This window comes from Conger conger, chromosome 13, assembly GCF_963514075.1.
Source record: "Conger conger chromosome 13, fConCon1.1, whole genome shotgun sequence".
NCBI classification, from domain to species: domain Eukaryota; kingdom Metazoa; phylum Chordata; class Actinopteri; order Anguilliformes; family Congridae; genus Conger; species Conger conger.
Window position 1 is genome coordinate 46710280 of NC_083772.1, and position 17585 is coordinate 46727864.

Below are 17585 nucleotides of genomic sequence, written 5' to 3' on the forward strand. Positions count from 1 at the left end.
ATCCAATACACAGTAGACTTATCGGTAAGGTTTGCTTCACATCTGTATTGACTTGCTCCCTTGTCACGTTTAGACAAAATGTCAAGCTTGGATTCCATTTTGAGGCATATTCTTTTCACGCTTTGAACTTGCCATTTCTAGACTACTCTACAGTAACAGACAGAAAGCCTGTTTGTTTAACCAGTCAGTTTAGATAAATGTAGGTATCACCCAAACAAGTGTCAGTTATTCCTGACACAAGCCTGAAGAGCAACCACGGCAGGAACATTCCGGATGTTTCACCTACTTTTAGAATCTGTCCCCCTTCAGGATACCTCCGCAGAATATCTTTCAGAAACTCAACCAAGGGTGGCGTGGTCTGGCCAAACCTCCCTGTGAAAACAGCAGACCAGTACATTTAATGTTACTTGGTTGTTTTTCAGGATCAAATGTTGAACAGCATCCGCAAAACACTCAACACACTAATCTTAACTCAACATACAAGAGACACTCATCACATCACCAACAACAGTCAGTCCACATACAATACAGCAAAAGCATGCAAAACACACAATACCTCCTTTTCCTGGAATAATAATACATGATATCTCAGCTGGGCAAACACACATATGACCCTAATCCAAATAGAATTATCGGATATAGACCAGTAAGGCCTTTCAGTTCATAATCCTAGTACAAGTAGAAAACTGCCACTTTAGAAACCATTCCCATGAACCACTGGGACAATAATGATCTATCACAATTATTTTAATGACAATATCATTTCTTTGTTTCTTAAAAATATGTGCTTCATAAAATCAAACATTATATTGACCAAAGACATATGATGTAACAATTATTATTGTATCAACATGAACCATATTAATATGATAGGAGAATCTGATCCAACACATGGACATGAGATCACCGTCAGGGATCAATAAAAATGCAAGCAGCACACATTCATATTAAACTACATCTCAGGCACTTCAATGCTGTCAGTTTTAGATGTCTGGAATGAATTCATCATTACTCATCTGTGCTATAAAACTGGTGCATAACATTATACTGGTATATCGATCTCTCTCGCTAGCTTGCCAATTATCTCTCTTAGCTAGCTAGCAATCTCTCTATCTATCTTTCTCCCTAGCTAGCGAGCTAGTACAAGAGACTGATAGATTGTTTGCCATTGGCAGCTATCTAGCGGTGTATAAACAGCAACATGTGGAAAAAGCCACAGCCCATATAGCAGGGATCATCAAATCATGGCCCTCGAGGTCCGAGGAATGCTGGATTCCCCCCTTTCCTTTACTTCAGAGTCAGGTGTGAAGACAGTCTGGCTAATCGGTAGGTATTGGGAGAAAAAAACCCCCAGATCTGAGGTCCAGATTTGATGATGGCTGCCATACAGCCTCCTCCATTGCAGGGAGAGAAGCTGAGTGGACCAATCCTTCAGGAAATGGTATCACAGCGGATGGAAAAGTAGGAAATGCTGAAGCATAAGCGTCGCTCCGGCAGCTTCAGCTGGTCACCCAGCTTCCGGCGACCAGTCGAGCGGGACACCGGCTGTCTGAACAGCGGGTTACGGGTTCAAAGCTCGTAGTATTTCTTCAGCGCTGCCTCTGAGACAAAGCCCCATGAAGTCTTACCTCCCCCTTTCAGGCCCCTTCCTTGGAGTGTCATGAATATTTCATGACTCCCAGGGTGCACCAGGCTGCCAGTCTGAACTCCATCCCGCAGCTGAATGGGGGAAAAAAGAAATAAATGAATAAAAAGGGGAAAAAGCGTACCAAGAGAAAAGATCAAACCGGCTTGTTTATTGTTTTGCACCTCACCCCCTTTTATTCTTTTTTACATTTGTCAGACAGCCTTGGTAACGGGCCTCGAAAAGCCACTGGAACAGGAGCGCGTATTATCAGAGGCAAACTCCCAGTTGCCAGTGAGTGTGAGACGGTGTGTAAACATTTGAGGCTGAAGCTCTTGAAACTCGTGGTGTGGGAAAGGTTTGAACTCCCCACCACTAGTTTATTTAAACACACTATGCCATTGTCTAGGACATCACCATTGTGCATTGTAAGCAGTGCATAAAGTACATAAAATACAGCCTGTGAATGACTGTACTGTCGTCTTAGGGAATAATTACTGTCCTGTGTGTCACAGAGAGGGCTGTATAAGCTCAAGCTTGCTAAAACGCTAGCAGATCAGACATTTCCCCTTGAGCAGTTAGAGGTTGGTTCAAACTGCACATAGACACACTACTGACCTTAACACAGGCCAGAGAGAGTACTGTACTATATGCGGCCAGGTCAGGTACGTTACACGCGGCTATTTTAAGAGTTCTACGAAACCCTCCTCCCCTCCCCTTCACGCACAACGACCACTAACACTCCTGAGGCAGACTCTGAGATGGCATTACGGTCCGGGGGTCACTCTGTCCCCCTGCCCCACCCAGGGCTCCATGCAGGGGTCGGGAGCCCTAACCCCAAGGCACCCCCCTCTGGCCAGAGACAGGCAGAAATACACAGCAATATATTCTGTTAGAGAACATGAAGATATCCAAATATATATATTGATAAACAACAATGGAAAAGGTGTAGATTGCCTTGCGAGTGAAAGAGTTAGCCAAAAACCATCCAAAAAGACATTTTGCAAATACAAGCTGAAATCATGCCCATTGCTGACACTGGCGTACCCTCCTGTAGAGTATAAAATAGTCACTGGCTCTCCTGTAGTACTGTGAGGACTGTTGAGTGTAAACTAGTCACTGGCTCTCCTGTAGTACTGTGTGTGGCCTGTATGGTGTAATAAAATAGTCACTGGCTCTCCTGTAGTACTGTGTGTGACCTGTATGGTGCAATAAAATAGTCACTGGCTCTCCTGTAGTACTGTGTGTGGCCTGTATGGTGTAATAAAATAGTCACTGGCTCTCCTGTAGTACTGTGTGGACTGTTGAGTGTAAAATAGTCACTGGCTCTCCTGTAGTACTGCGTGGCCTGTAGGGTGTAAAATAGTCACTGGCACCTACAGCTACCAAGGCAACTAATTCTGCACAATTCCCCAGAGATATCCCTCCATCTCGTTTTCGATCTTTCCCTCTGCCACACTCCTTCCCTCACGCTCACTCGCTCTCTATTTCCCCACCACCTCGAGGGGCGGTTTTGTCTCGTGTGAAAGTCAGCCAGTGAACACGTGCCCACCATTGGGGCTGTGTGGAAAAATAATTATAGCTCAATACAAAGCAGGCGGAAGATTATAGCACAGATGCTAACAGGGCTGCCCGTGCTAATGAACGCACGCTGCGCAGGTCACAGAGACAGACTGGAAGCACTTACTTTTCCATCAGACAATGAGCAGGCATCCACAGTCTTGTGTCTCAACAACACTCAGTCAACATGGCAATAAGTTCCAGAACCAGACACCTAAAGTCCTACTACAGTGAAATCATTAAATTACATTCAAGTGCATTAAGATTAGAGTCTAGACCAGGGGTGCCCAGTCTCATGGGAAAAGGCCCGGGGTGGGGGCAGGCTATGCCTTAAGCCAGCACTGGGACACTTGACTCTACTAATTAACTAACAGGGGTCTAATGACACATCGATCAGGGTCAATGTATCTGATTGGATCCAAATGACACAACAAAAAATAAAAAATGTTAATGTCCATTGGTTTGCTCTATAGCAATACTTTTACTTTTTCAATGTTAACGTTTCCGACTCGACCTCATCGCCATGTGCATTAGTGCCATTTTTTTGTTCTGTAAAACCTGACATCAATAAGATTTGCAACTCGAAACATCATTTTAGTTTAGTTTAGTATGGATATGTTGGCTCATATTCATTGATTGTTTCTTACTACAGCGGATCTTAGCAAAATGAGTGACATTGGCAAACATCAAATCATTGCCTCAAGAATAGAAATCACATCCTATGGTGGTGAATAGAGGTGTATACCGCTATTATCTAATCATGGTCCTCAATTAAGACCTTGGTAGTAGAATCAGGTGTAGTAGTACTAGGCTAAAACAAAACACAAAACTCATACTGGCCCTTCTCAGACAGCATTGGACACCCCTGGTCCAGACTGATTGAAGCGGAGTTTATACTCATATTTTAAGCTTGTTTCTAACAAATTAATTTTGAGAGACCAGCAAGCAGGTAATGGGTGAAGTGCAAGACTTCCCATAGAATTGTTTCTAAGATGTGCTTTTAAGTCTCACACTCATCGTGTAAAGAAGTCATTCTTCGGCAGGAAGGGGGTGAGCGGAGCATGGCGTGAGGGTTGTCCCAGCCAGAAGGATTCGCCTAAAGCCCAAATTCCTCAACTAATGAGGGACGCTGGATGTCTGCCAAGCCTTCAGATTTCTGCTCTTATAAACTCCATAAACATGATGCTGTTTCACCCAAGAATATCAAATTGTGTGAGACAAAACCTGACTATCAAAAATGAAATAGTACAAAAAAACAAAAAAAACAAAAATGCTAGTCTGTACAAACCCTGTGCCTGTGAGGGCTGCTCTCTGGAATGGGACCAGCGTTTTATCTCAAAATCGTGTCGTAGATTGACATTCAGAACCTTTTCTTGAACAAAAAAAGTATTTGAGAATGTACTCCGGTGAAACTCCCTGGTGAAGGCTTTGTCGAAACGCGTTGGACTTTCTACTCACTCCTTGGAATGTGCCATGTGTTGAGGAAATATTTGCATAAAGGCAGTCTGCATTATAGAAGGGCGCCCTGGTCTTTCTTTTCTATGCGTTACTATCCCAATTCCAAAGAGAACCACCTATCATTCTCCATTGATATCCTTATGGCATACCCAGGTAATAGTCCATTTTATATTTTCATTCATTACACAGGGAAAGTTTGGTTGACCAATCTGCTCGAAGCAAAAAAACCCTAACAAAGCAAACATTTCAATGTTCAACCATTCAATATTTTCCATAAATTTCCATAAGTTTTTATTTAACATGACCAAGCACTGGGCTGGACAAGCTCACACCCAAATAGCTACTTGCACAGGGATAGCAGGGTTAACTGTGGCCTACGTGACATTTCCCACACATATTATCTGTGGCATCACACCACTGCTGAAATTAAAACACGAATACATCAAAATCTCTCAGTCATGACTGTCATTCTAACAATAGTCATTGTAATACAATTATTACAAAACATTATTCAAACCTAGCTTCATCTAAGATGACTCACATTTAAGGGCCAGAACAACACAGCTTTTTGGTAACCATTTTCAGTACATTATTTTCTTCTTGAAGTGAACAGAATTTACTTTCCACAAGACAAGGGAAAGTAAACCAATTAAATAATCTACAAAAATATCCTAATATTGCTGTGGGAAGCATTCATGCCAGTACCAATGGTTTTCTGTCCCTGAATTGTGAGTAATAATATGCTACTTTTTAAACAACAATACAGTGCTTTCCATTAAATTCAGTGTCAGTGGACTGGGATTTATGTTTGTTTGTTTGTTTGTTTGGTGGTCTGAATGTAATGCACAAGACGCAGGGCCTGATGAACAGTCACTCTGTCCATGTTACCCCACTTAAATACAGCATTAATGACCGGGCGGTTAGACCAGCACACCACCCCTCCCAACCACGTGCATGTCCATGCAGTTTATGGGCATTAGATTGAGTCACCATCAACCACACAATGGGGTCTATAATAGACCAGATAAAACACGTCCTGTTTCAGTTCTGCTTCTGTGCCTCCAGTCAGCAAACATGTGCCCCTATTCCTGCTGTCCTGCAGGGTGGACACAGCAGGCCTCTCTGCCAGGAGACACTTCTCACTAGGTACGTCTTGCATGGAGGGCCAGGGCTTAACCAACCAGGCCTGACTATGCTAGTGTATCGACAATATTCATCAGGTAGCCGATAGGAGCTCAGCAAAACTACAAGAAGAGTCAAGAAATAGCACCGTCCGACTGTCTTGCTCTCAGCTAGCCTGACAGCAACGCTGAGTAGGCTTTCACAAGTCACAGAAAGCGCTGATGCTGACATTAAGTCCCCGCTAATGTAATTCATCCATTTTCATCCAAAATGGCCGTTGGGATCATGGCCAAACATACAGGCCAGCATACAAAATCTGAGCAATACACTACCTGACTTCCATGCCAAAAACAGACAAGTGAGCTAAATCTCATCCAATTTATCACATTGCTAAGGTCACCCTCAGCTGTCAATGACATGAACTAAACTAATAAATACACTATTTGTATAGCTTTAAGGGAGAAGCATTATGTTTTTTTCCCTGACGGATAGAAGTATGCCCACCAAGGTTGAAGTAAATTCTATTTGAATACAGTCAGTAAAGCAGGACACATTTAATTCAGTTATTTCATTTTAATTCTTTAATATGATGAACTGGTGTGTGCACACCGGTGGCGTCCATCTTTAAACTCCTGAGACCCTTTTCGGCTTCCCGGAGCTCTATACAGCGTTTCTCTTAACATAAGAGGCATTCAGTTAAGATTAAATATTTTCATGATTTTGTCATCCAAAGGCAAAATACTTGAAACTCGAGGTTAAGAACTGATTTACACGAACCGTCGTATTATGTTAAGATTTTATGACCGGTTTTACATTTGGGATGAAAGTGAGCCCAAAAGTTTAAATAAACACAGAATTAATGAAATGAAAAAAATTTTTAATGTTGTGTGTCACCTCCTTATTGTCTCCCAAATGACTAGCCTTTTATCCATAAATATAAAATATATATAATTCTGTGAGAAACATGTAGAACCTAAAGTACAGTACGTGAAGGTTTGGCACCTGTACGGGTGAAGGTAAGTGGCACCAGAATCTTGAAATAAAAATAAAATTGTTCTATATTTTCGTGCAATTTATTTACAATTTAATTACAAAGGGTCAAAATAATCCCACACAACACACTTATAGGTCAAGGTGGTACAGAATTTAGCATAGCATTATGTTTATTTAATTGTGGAAAAAAGGGTTCACTGGTTTTTAAGAGATGTCAGACACTGAAAGATTGACCCCAAACACAGAAGATTAAAAGACTTAAAATGGCAATGGCAAGGAATGGGACCGGAAGTCTGACACCAGACCACGGAAAGATTCATAAAAGGAACAGTACTTACGGGAATTATTGATCGCTGTGTCTGGAATTCTGCAGCGATGACACAGTGACCAAACCCGGCTTCACTGTGAGGACACAAACCCTGCTTCACTGTGAGGACACAAACCCTGCTTCACTGTGAAGACACAAACCCGGCTTCACTGTGAAGACACAAACCCTGCTTCACTGTGAAGACACAAACCCGGCTTCACTGTGAGGACACAAACCCGGCTTCACTGTGAGGACACAAACCCTGCTTCACTGTGAAGACACAAACCCTGCTTCACTGTGAAGACACAAACCCGGCTTCACTGTGAGGACACAAACCCGGCTTCACTGTGAGGACACAAACCCTGCTTCACTGTGAGGACACAAACCCTGCTTCACTGTGAGGACACAAACCCTGCTTCACTGTGAGGACACAAACCCTGCTTCACTGTGAAGACACAAACCCGGCTTCACTGTGAGGACACAAACCCTGCTTCACTGTGAGGACACAAACCCTGCTTCACTGTGAGGACACAAACCCTGCTTCACTGTGAGGACACAAACCCTGCTTCACTGTGAGGACACAAACCCGGCTTCACTGTGAGGACACAAACCCTGCTTCACTGTGAGGACACAAACCCTGCTTCACTGTGAAGACACAAACCCTGCTGTACTGGACTCTTTCTCCCGGCTGCCAGTCACCAGGGACAACAATGATGCCACCACTGTGTTCTGGATCATCACATTTCCTGCCATTTTGTAATGTTCACAAAATAAATTTAAATTTTAGTAGTTGCTGGCCAGTTTATCAGCATGGAGGCAGAGTCGAGATAAAGCAGTCTGGCTTCACAGCCACATTAGAGCCTGTGACCAGCAGGCTGTTAGTTCTGCTTCAGCTGCACTCAGCAGGTAATGGACATCACTGACCCAGCGCTGGGCTGTGGCACATCCCTAAACCACCCTGCTATGCCAGATTACAAACCCTCAATGTTCTGACGATGCTGGTTAGATTCACAGAGTGGCTATTGTCCAAAGCAACGTAGATGGTTAACTTCTCCATTAACATTACTCCTGATTTCAGATCAATAAAACAGCTCAAATCTGAGAGAGACACAGCAAAGAAATTAGAACATCATCTGGCTAGGAGCAGCTGATAGCATTACTGTTTAAGCAACAAGTGGGGAAGATTTCACAGTAGCGCTATGAGGGCACCACTGCACTTTCTGCAGACACATGGGTTCATCCCAAAATGGCTGCCATTTGCCCCTGCCATTGTGCAGATCTGCTCAGCAGATACTGCTTAACCACTTCTGTTGACTGTTTATTTGCGTGGGTTTTGCATTAGCAGGGCTGACGTGATTACCGGTTTCCCGTTGTGGAGCAGCTGCTGCTCTGCTGTAGGGAGGCCCGTGTCTTCATGGATTCGCTGTTTCACGTCTCCGACGGCAACGGAGGGCGGGACCTGGAAGACCCGGTGGCCAATGTACTCATGGAGGACTGTCACCCGTAGCAACCTGGGAACACAAAACAATGCAATTCAGCCTGATCATGCGACCTGTCTGGTGCGTTACCAAGCAGCGTTTAGGGTCAAGGGTCAGACTGGGACTTACACACCATCCTCAGTTCAAAACACAGGCACATAAGATCACCGATGATGAGAACAGGCCATTCTGCTACAGGTTGTCATGTGACTGTTTCTTACTGAGGAACACTAGAATTCAGTTCTATATTTAGTAGCACCCATAAAAAACTGCAATGGAAAATAGCAGGGTTAGTAACTCTGAGGAATTCCTCATTCAGTGAGCTAAAGACAAAAGCTAAAATCAGGTTACAAAACAATGACTCTTCTGCATACCACTGTTGTAATGTGTGGTTCTTTGCATTACTGTCACCTTCCTGTCAACTTTGACCAGTCTGGCCCTTCTCCACTGACCTCCACTGACCTCTCATTAACAAAGTGTTTTTGCCTGCAAAACCACCGCTAATTTTTTTCGCACCATTCTCTGCAAACTGTAGGGACTGTTGTGCATGAAAATCCCAGGAGATCAGCAATTTCTGAGATATTCAAAGCATCCTGTCTGGCATCAATTATTCCACGGTCAAAGTCACTTAGATCACATTTCTTCCCCATTCTAACATTTGGTCTGAAAAACAGCTGGACCTCTTGACCAAGTCTACATGCTTTTATGCATTTAATTGCTGCTACATGATTGGCTGAGTAAATATTTGCATTAAAAAGCTGGTGAGCAGGTGTACCTAATAAAGTGCTCTCTGAGTGTATTTTCATGGCTTTACATATATTACATTACATTATTGCAATTTGACAGACGCTCTTATCCAGAGTGATGTACAGTTGATTAGACTAAGCAGGAGACACTCCTCCCTTGGACCAATGCAGGGTTAAGGGCCTTACTCAAGGGCCAAACAGCTGTGTGGATCTTATTGTGGCTACACTGGGATTAGAACCACCGACCTTGCGTGTCCCAGTCATTTACATTAACCACTAAGCTACAGGCCACCCCTATATTCTTATATGAATCATATATGAATTGTATTCTATCTCATGTGTTCGGTTGTTTGTTGTATGATCCTTGCTATGCACTGTTTTGCATGTCGATTTGGATGAAAGCGTCCGCTAAATAAAATCTCATGTAAAATAAAGTTTTACGGCAGTACACCTTGAGTTTCAAATTTTGAGTCTTGAGAGAGAAATGTCCAGGATATGGACATCACAGAAGCTGAATAAATAGCTCCCACTGAAATGGTCCATTTTTTTAAAAAAAATTTTTCATTTTCATTTTCTGACAAGAAATAATGGTGATATTTAGTTGCATCTTTGGTAAATGAACAACAGGTACCCTTTATTTCTTCAGATGTGCTTTTAAAACAAAATATAGACTAAACTATGAAAAGTGCTACCCTTATAACAATTACGTAACATCAATATGATGACTCATGAGTCATAAAATTCCAAGTTGATTACTTTGATCTTAGCAAGATGAGACAGAAGAAACTTGACTGAGGTAATATATTATTTAATCGTTTTCAAGTTGAGTTCAGTCAGGATAACAAGGGCATATGTTTACAAAGCAGTACCAAATTAGCCACAAATTGCAGTTGAAATTTCAATAATTCAACAATCATAACTCCTGAACTGTTTGACCTAGAGACTTAAAATTAATGTTAGTAGATGTAGATATCCCTCCTCCTTGTGAGGATATCACTCAGTGACCACTTTATTAGGTTGCTCATTAATGCAAATATCTAACCAGCAAATCATGTGGCAGCAACTCCGTGAAGCATGCAGACCTGGTCAAGAGGTTCAGTTGTTGTTCAGACCAAACATCCGAATGGAGAAGAAATGTGATCTAAGAGACTTTGACCAAATGATTGTTTGGGCCAGGCTTTCTGAACCCACTTAAAATGATTCTCCTCTTAAAACTGACCAAAGTATAAAAACATTGGTATTTTGCCTCACAAACTGTACCTAAATTATACAGATACTACTTTTGGTTACTATTGGTCAAAATATGACTGAATGACGAATTTGCAGTGGGTGTGGATTATCACAAAATGCTAATAATGCCAATGCTACTAATTCCACAACCATTTCACATGAAGTCATGAAATGTGGTCTGGGCACAGACAGACTCCAGCCCAGGCCAACCCCATGGTGGCGCTACTGAAACCCAAATATCAAGAAATATTCAAACGTTCACTGCTGCATCGGCCATTACATCGTTTAGAATTTAATGTCTAAATTATATACTTTTATAAACACATTGCCCACATACAAGGACATAATTTTGTTTCCATAGTTATCATCTGTTACTAGTAACAAATAGCAAGGAGAAATTACATTACCTTACATTACATTACATTAATGGCAGGGTTAAGGGCCTTGCTCAAGGGCCCAACAGCTGTGTGGATCTTATTGTGGCTACACCGGAGATCGAACCACTGACCTTGCGGGACCCAGTCATGTACCTTAACCACTACGCTACAGGCCGCCCTATATATTAAAAGTGCACACAAAAACACGGTCTGGGTCTCAGGGGGTCATGGTAACAAAAAAGTGCTGTCTGGGTAATGAAGTCCGTTGTATGACATGTCAATGAGTGGGCTGACTGGAATCAATTGTTTTAGACTACAATGCAGTGACTGTTCTGGGAATGAGAGAAACTTTAGTCTTATTTATGTCCAGACCTAATTCAACTTCTGATACTAATTCTATTTCCTGATGTGTTTGTAATGTTCAGTTTCATACTTGCAAAATAAATAGCAAATTTGCCATGCATTTTAGGCTGTGACTGTAATTAGGACACAGTTTAGGGCAGTTCAATGCAGTCAGATAAGCCAACGTGCAACCACTACCGCTGGCCCAAAAATCATGGGGATCACCAAGGAGCCTTTCTATCCTAGGAAAAATCCTGCATAGCATAAATTTACTCTGCTGGATATATGCAGCAACCATTCAGGCTGTGCCTTGCTCAAGGGCCGCATGGAAATCAAACCTGCAACCTTTGAGTTACAACATAATTCCATAAACATAAGATTCCTTAACCGTAAGACTCTTTAGCCATAAGGTTCCTTAACCGTAAGATTCATAAAGCATAAGATTCCTTAATCATATGATTCCATAACCATTAGATTCAATAACCATAAGAATCTATAACCGTAAGATTCCTTAACCACTTTCCTTAACCTTAAGACTCCATAACCATAAGATTCCTTAACCATGATATTCCTTAACCGTAAGAGGAGAGCACGTTAGCCCCTGCTGTGCCCCAGATAGAGGGGGTGAAAGCCCCAGGGAGAGACCCCAGCTTGTGGGGCAGACAGGCAGCAGCCTGGCCCACCCAAATGCTGGGCTGCCCACCTCCCAGCGGGAGGACACAGACTGAGGGCTCTACTCCGTACAATAACATAAATCACACATGCCTGAGATGCAGTGACCCCACATATCACTGGCTGCTGGACATTTCCTTCAGTAAAGTGACAGGGCCACTTAAGGTTAACCAGATTTAACATAAGGGCTTCTTAGTGCACTTCTTTTTTATTTTTTTTATTGATTAACCCCCAAAATGTGTTTATTTGGTCCAGCAATCCTTTATAGCACAATTCACTACGGACACTAAATCCTGATTTCAGTTTGTACATGACACTTTCTGTTGGTTTCATTTCCTCAAAGAACGCCAACCGCCAGTCTACACAATACTACACCCAATATCTTTAATTGTGTGTCCTCTGATTCTCCACAGCCAGAGCCACGGGCAGAGCTGTCAGTTGCTATAATTAGGCCTGTAACACAAATGGACAGCAAACAAGGGATGCTTTCCGTCGTGCGTTATGAAACTCATGACAAGTTCGTGTGGAACTCACGTTTCATTCATCTCAACTGTTTAAACATGTTAATACACACTTAATGCTCTGCAACCAACTAGTTCCCTTCCGTGATCACCGCAGTGATATGCTGACACTTTTTGTCATCTCTTTGAGGATGGGTGGGGCATTCTGAGAATGAATGAAGACTTTGCCGCTGCAATATTTCAGTCTCGTCGGCAGCAGCTAACCAAATTATTTCAGAATTCACGTTCGAAGTAAAACTGCTACAGCTTCTGCAAGGACTCGTTACCGTGCTGAAATTAATGATGCATTAGCACTCCGATGCTTTTTCTGCACTGATTTCAGATTAGCATGAAAGGTTAGCTCGCTATCTTTAGAACCGGTAGCTTGCTCGCTCTCTAGAGCTCTAATTCTGAACACAACTTAATTCTTCTAACCTCGTCTTATTTGTTAAATCGGTGAAAAATATATGGGTAGGTTACCTTGGATCTGGATTGGCTGCCATCGTTCTTGGACTGTTTTCTTGCTGTGTGTCCCGGGTACGCATTCATTCGGCTTCTATCTTCTGCATGAAGCGCAGTCAAACTCCACCCGGAAAAAAACAGGCTGTCGCCCGAAGCCGGACCGTTACTTTCTGAAGCACCCTTAGGCTTAGTACGTCATTCATTTAGGTTCCTCGTATCATCAATAATCAGCCCATTCTGTGAATGTTATTAATAGGCTTTATTCAACGTTATTCCCCCCTCCGGAGTCCGCTGCTTCAACGGTGCCACTGCAGTCATGGAACTTATCCGCTATCCCCGTGTCCGATTACTCACTCCTGCGCGTCCCCGCTCGTTCGCTTCATTATCTTGCCGTTGAACGCTGGATTTTCGAGTACCACGGGTATTCCGCAGTTCTGTAAGCGAAAGAATTAAAGATTGGTGAGAAAAGCATGGAGTCACTTCCGACAGGGTAATACTTTCGAGGGGGATGTTTCTAATAGCCTACATGTGAGAGCTGCGGCTTGCGGTGAAAGGCAGCTTTGAATTCTGGTCCTTGTAGTTATCTTAAAGAGGACGAACAGATTGCAGCACTGCATTGATCCAACTGACATAACGTTCCCACTGATAACCGCTGGAAAACACATACAGTTCATAAAACTTAAAACAAACACTGGGAATTAGATGGACTTCAAATAGCCTATATTAACCACCCGGAACATTTGATTCAGATGTTAGTAATATGATGGGCTATACCTGTGTTTTTGTAGGCTATAGCTAAAACTGTTTAATGTAAGAAAAACGTACTAGGAAATATTTCGATAAATAGCGCCTATGAGGATTGCACCTACACTGCGGGTGACAGAACAATATTATGTCCGGTCTAACTTTAGTAGACTATTGTGCGCTGTATAAATGGACTTGTGCATTGGGATTCCCCGACAGTACGTTGGCCGTCTGCACATATAATGTAGCATACGTGTACAGTACACCCCACCTTTGTCACAACCTTGGCCCACTGCGATCTGCGGACATCGTGTAGCCTATCTATTGCATTTAAAATACGCACAGGAAAATATAGCCATCTGTAAAGCTGAGCGTTGCATTCTCCATTTATACAATTTTGTGTTGAATAGGCTTGAACATGTCTTCCTCGTTTTTATCTTTGAACCAGAAATATCTGCCGTACAGATTTTGGTGCAGTGCAACTGGAACCGTCATGTTAAGGAATTGTGAGAGAATGACATCATCTAATTTGTTATGGACTGCGTTTTGACGTGTTTATCTGTTCTATTTATTTATTTTTGCTTGTGTATTTGTTATGGTAAACTTGGCAGTCAGTGAGAATGTCTACGACAGACATCTTCCATTAACGGAGACTAATCATGCTATGATGTCACTGCCATGCCAACCTGGTGTTTGTGAAGCGTTTGAAAACCACACACGGCTAACACACGGCAAGCTGTAGGAACCTGCAAACCGGCGCAGTAGATCGGCAGACTACTTACTGTGGGTCACGCACGCATCTCAACTGCATTTCTCTTGCATTTCGTGAGAGACCTATTCCCTCACGTCTTCATCGCGCCCTCTCCATCCCCGCCACAAAGATACGCTGCATTGAGGGTTTTTTAAATGAACGCCAGGGTCTTTGAGCGTCTTAAATCCCTTTCAGGCATGTACCCAGCATATTGTAATCGGAGCAGTCCGTAGCCGACAGCGTAATACGGAATGATCTATTGGGTTGTCCTTGTCTCAGCATCTTCGAACAAGTTCAGTACTGCAGGGAAAGCACGGGCAAGTCTTAAAGCTGCAGGACAGAGAGAACACTACAATCACTGATGGTAATAACGGCACTGCCTCTTCTCACAATCTGAATGTAGCATACACTCTGAAATAAGGGTTCTTTCACTTGGCTCAGAAGGGGGACCTTTTTGTTCTTCATGGAACCCTATGGGAGATGAAAAGTGAAAAGTGTGAAATCCAACTGAACCATTTTTCTTGGCAAAGCACCCTTGCACTAGATAGGGTTCCTCTAGGGAGACACAGTGGAGACTTTTGGAATCATTTCTTCTGAGAGTGTAGGCTTACTTAGCACACTTATACAGAATAGTTACAGTAAATGGACATTTCTAAAATGATTGCTGTTGATAGACATGTTGGAATAGAAAGGCAAAGCCTCACTCTCAGAAGGAAAGGTTCTAAAAGACCCCTCTGTGTTTCCATAGAACCCTATTTACTGTGATTGCAATGCAACACAATTGTTATCCAAATGTTTTATTTATTATTCCGTTGTTTTTTGTCTGCCTGCAGTTTTAGAGGAATCAACACCAAACCAACTGGAAAATGTCTGGTTTTAATCCAGAATGGTGTACATAGCTTTTTGATATTCCCATTAATTTCCAAGATATTTAAGGTTTTCGATAGGAATGAATGTTCAGTTTCTATAGTGGTGACAGAATTTGAATTTTTTGACATGTTGTTTAAACTGCTATTACTCTCTCAATTGTTCCACTACATACATACACTATACATCAAAATGTTCATATTCACTTTATTAGGTACATCTGTACACCAGCTTGTAAATGCAAATATTTAAACACCATAGTTCTTTGTTGGGTAAAATGATTCAATCCTTTCACACCTACCGTAGAGGGTTCCGTAAAAAACAGAAAAGAGATTAGTTAAAGAACCCATGCAGAACCCACTTTTCTTACAGTGTTCCTGAGAGAACATTGTGCCTCATGCATTATCTAACCTGGTCAAGGTAGCAGTGGGTGCTGGAGCCAATCCCACCATGCATTTGGCAAGAGGTAGGAATACACCCTGGACAGGCTGCCAATGCATCACAGGGCACACACAGCATTCACTCATACCTAGGGGCAATCTGGAGTCTCAGTTAGCCTAACCTGCATGTGCTGAACGTGTTCATGGTCAGAAGGACCCTGGCGGAGGTGTTCATCGGCAGAACGTCAGAAGGTCAGAAGGACCCTGGCCCATGGGAAAGAACATGAGAACCTAAATGAGCTAAGCTTCTTCTTTGGCACTGCTAAAGCCAATAGCATCTGCCTCACTGGTTTTCATACAACACTATATCCACACCTCCATCTCCCCAGTACATCCCCCATTCCCCTAACTCCCACTCCCCCACCTCCAAGCCACAAGGAACTGTACTGTAATGATGAAAATGTTTGTGCAGAGTTTGTGTATAAATTGGCAGTTAATACTGACAGTAGAATGTTTATTTGCCTTGAATGTTTTGTGTTTAGTTTGTAGGAATAATTGTATGATACACGTGAATGCTGCTAGAACTGTCTGATTGTCTGAATGTCCTGATTGCATAAGTTTGTCGTTTGTTTAAGTGTTTGAGTTAATAGATGTGCTATTAGATGTGCAGGTGAAATACTGCCCTCTACTGGACTGTGTGAGTAACTGTCTGATTATGTTCTGTGTCTGTTCCAGTTTTGCGTCAAGTCTACATATGATTTTCAACAGTTTGTCTTTGAGATTTAAATGTCCCTGTGATATGATTATGAAGGTTATATGTTAAACACTGTAAATATTGTACATATAAGAACACATAATGATTGTTTTGAGAATAAGTTTTGCTTATATATTGAATGTATTGGATTTTGGGTTTTGTATCACTGCGTATATATCACAGTCTTCTTTAAGATGTTCATAAGTATGTACAAAAAACTGCAGAGAAAGTAAAACCAATAAATATACGGCATGTCTTTGAACTGTGGGAGGAAACCAGAGTACCTGGAGGCAACCCATGCAGAGACACAGTGAGAACATGCAAACTCCACACAGAGAGGCCCTGTGTGTGTGTGTGTGTGTGTGTGTCTGTGTGTGTGTGTGTGTGTGTGTGTGTGTGTGTGTGTGTGTGTGTGTGTGTGAGTGTGTGTGTGTGTGTGTGTGTGTGTGTGTGTGAGAGTGTGTGTGAGCGTGTGTGTGTGTGTGTGTGTGTGTGTGTGTGTGTGTGTGTGCGCACTTTGAGGTGACAATCCTACCCACAGCACCACTGTGCCTCCCCATCTGGTCTAGAGATTCCACTTGTGATCAATGAATCTCAGGTCAGTGTGCGTGCCCTATGGAGACCGCCCCAGTGAGACCGCCCCAGTGAGACCGCCCCAGTGCACTGTGGCCAGTGAGGGAGCGCTTCGGGTGGGAGGGTCCTGGACCAGCCATTCCTCTGGTGCACAGCCACAGCCACAGCCACAGCCACAGCCACAGCCACAGCCACAGCTGCTCAGTGGGGATCACAGCACAGCCGGCGGGCTGCAGGGGGAAAGAGGCGCCGGAGGCTAATGCTGGATGCTTCAGCTCTCTGCAACTGGCTGAAGGAACTAAGATACAAGCCTGTGCATGAATTGGTTTTGAAAGGTTCATTGGTCACATCAGTCCCTAAAACTTTGTTTTAAAACTGTTTTGATTAATCGTTGTACTTCTTCTTTTTTTCTCCTCCCATCATCGGGATCTCCTGGGAGGTCAACTTCATTTTTAATATATATTTTTAATAATATTATTCCATTTGTCATTTTGAGTAAAGGACAGAGAGTGAGAAAAAAAAAACATTATGCCCTCGAGAGGGGGGTAAAACAAAGCAGACAATAAAGCATCTAAAAATTGTAACACTAAATGAAAACATTGAAAAAACAAGCAGCCAAAATATCCATCCATCCATCCATCCATT

At 42.6% G+C, this 17585-nt stretch overlaps 1 protein-coding gene and 1 pseudogene across 2 annotated transcripts in view; both read right to left on the bottom strand.

Moving 5' to 3' along the window:
• Positions 1 to 14485, bottom strand: part of sacs (sacsin molecular chaperone) — a 42883-nt gene extending 28398 nt beyond the window's left edge. For both annotated transcript variants that reach the window (XM_061216929.1, XM_061216928.1), the window contains exons 1-5: positions 14398 to 14485; positions 12890 to 13305; positions 8425 to 8575; positions 1629 to 1719; positions 287 to 372 (exon numbers count right to left, since the gene is read on the bottom strand). In XM_061216929.1, the coding sequence (XP_061072913.1) occupies positions 287 to 372; positions 1629 to 1719; positions 8425 to 8575; positions 12890 to 12954 (393 nt within the window). In that variant the 5' untranslated portion in view covers positions 12955 to 13305; positions 14398 to 14485. The remainder of the gene's footprint in view (positions 1 to 286; positions 373 to 1628; positions 1720 to 8424; positions 8576 to 12889; positions 13306 to 14397) is intronic.
• LOC133107602 (uncharacterized) overlaps positions 1 to 17585 on the bottom strand; it is a 980437-nt pseudogene that overhangs the window by 174728 nt on the left and 788124 nt on the right.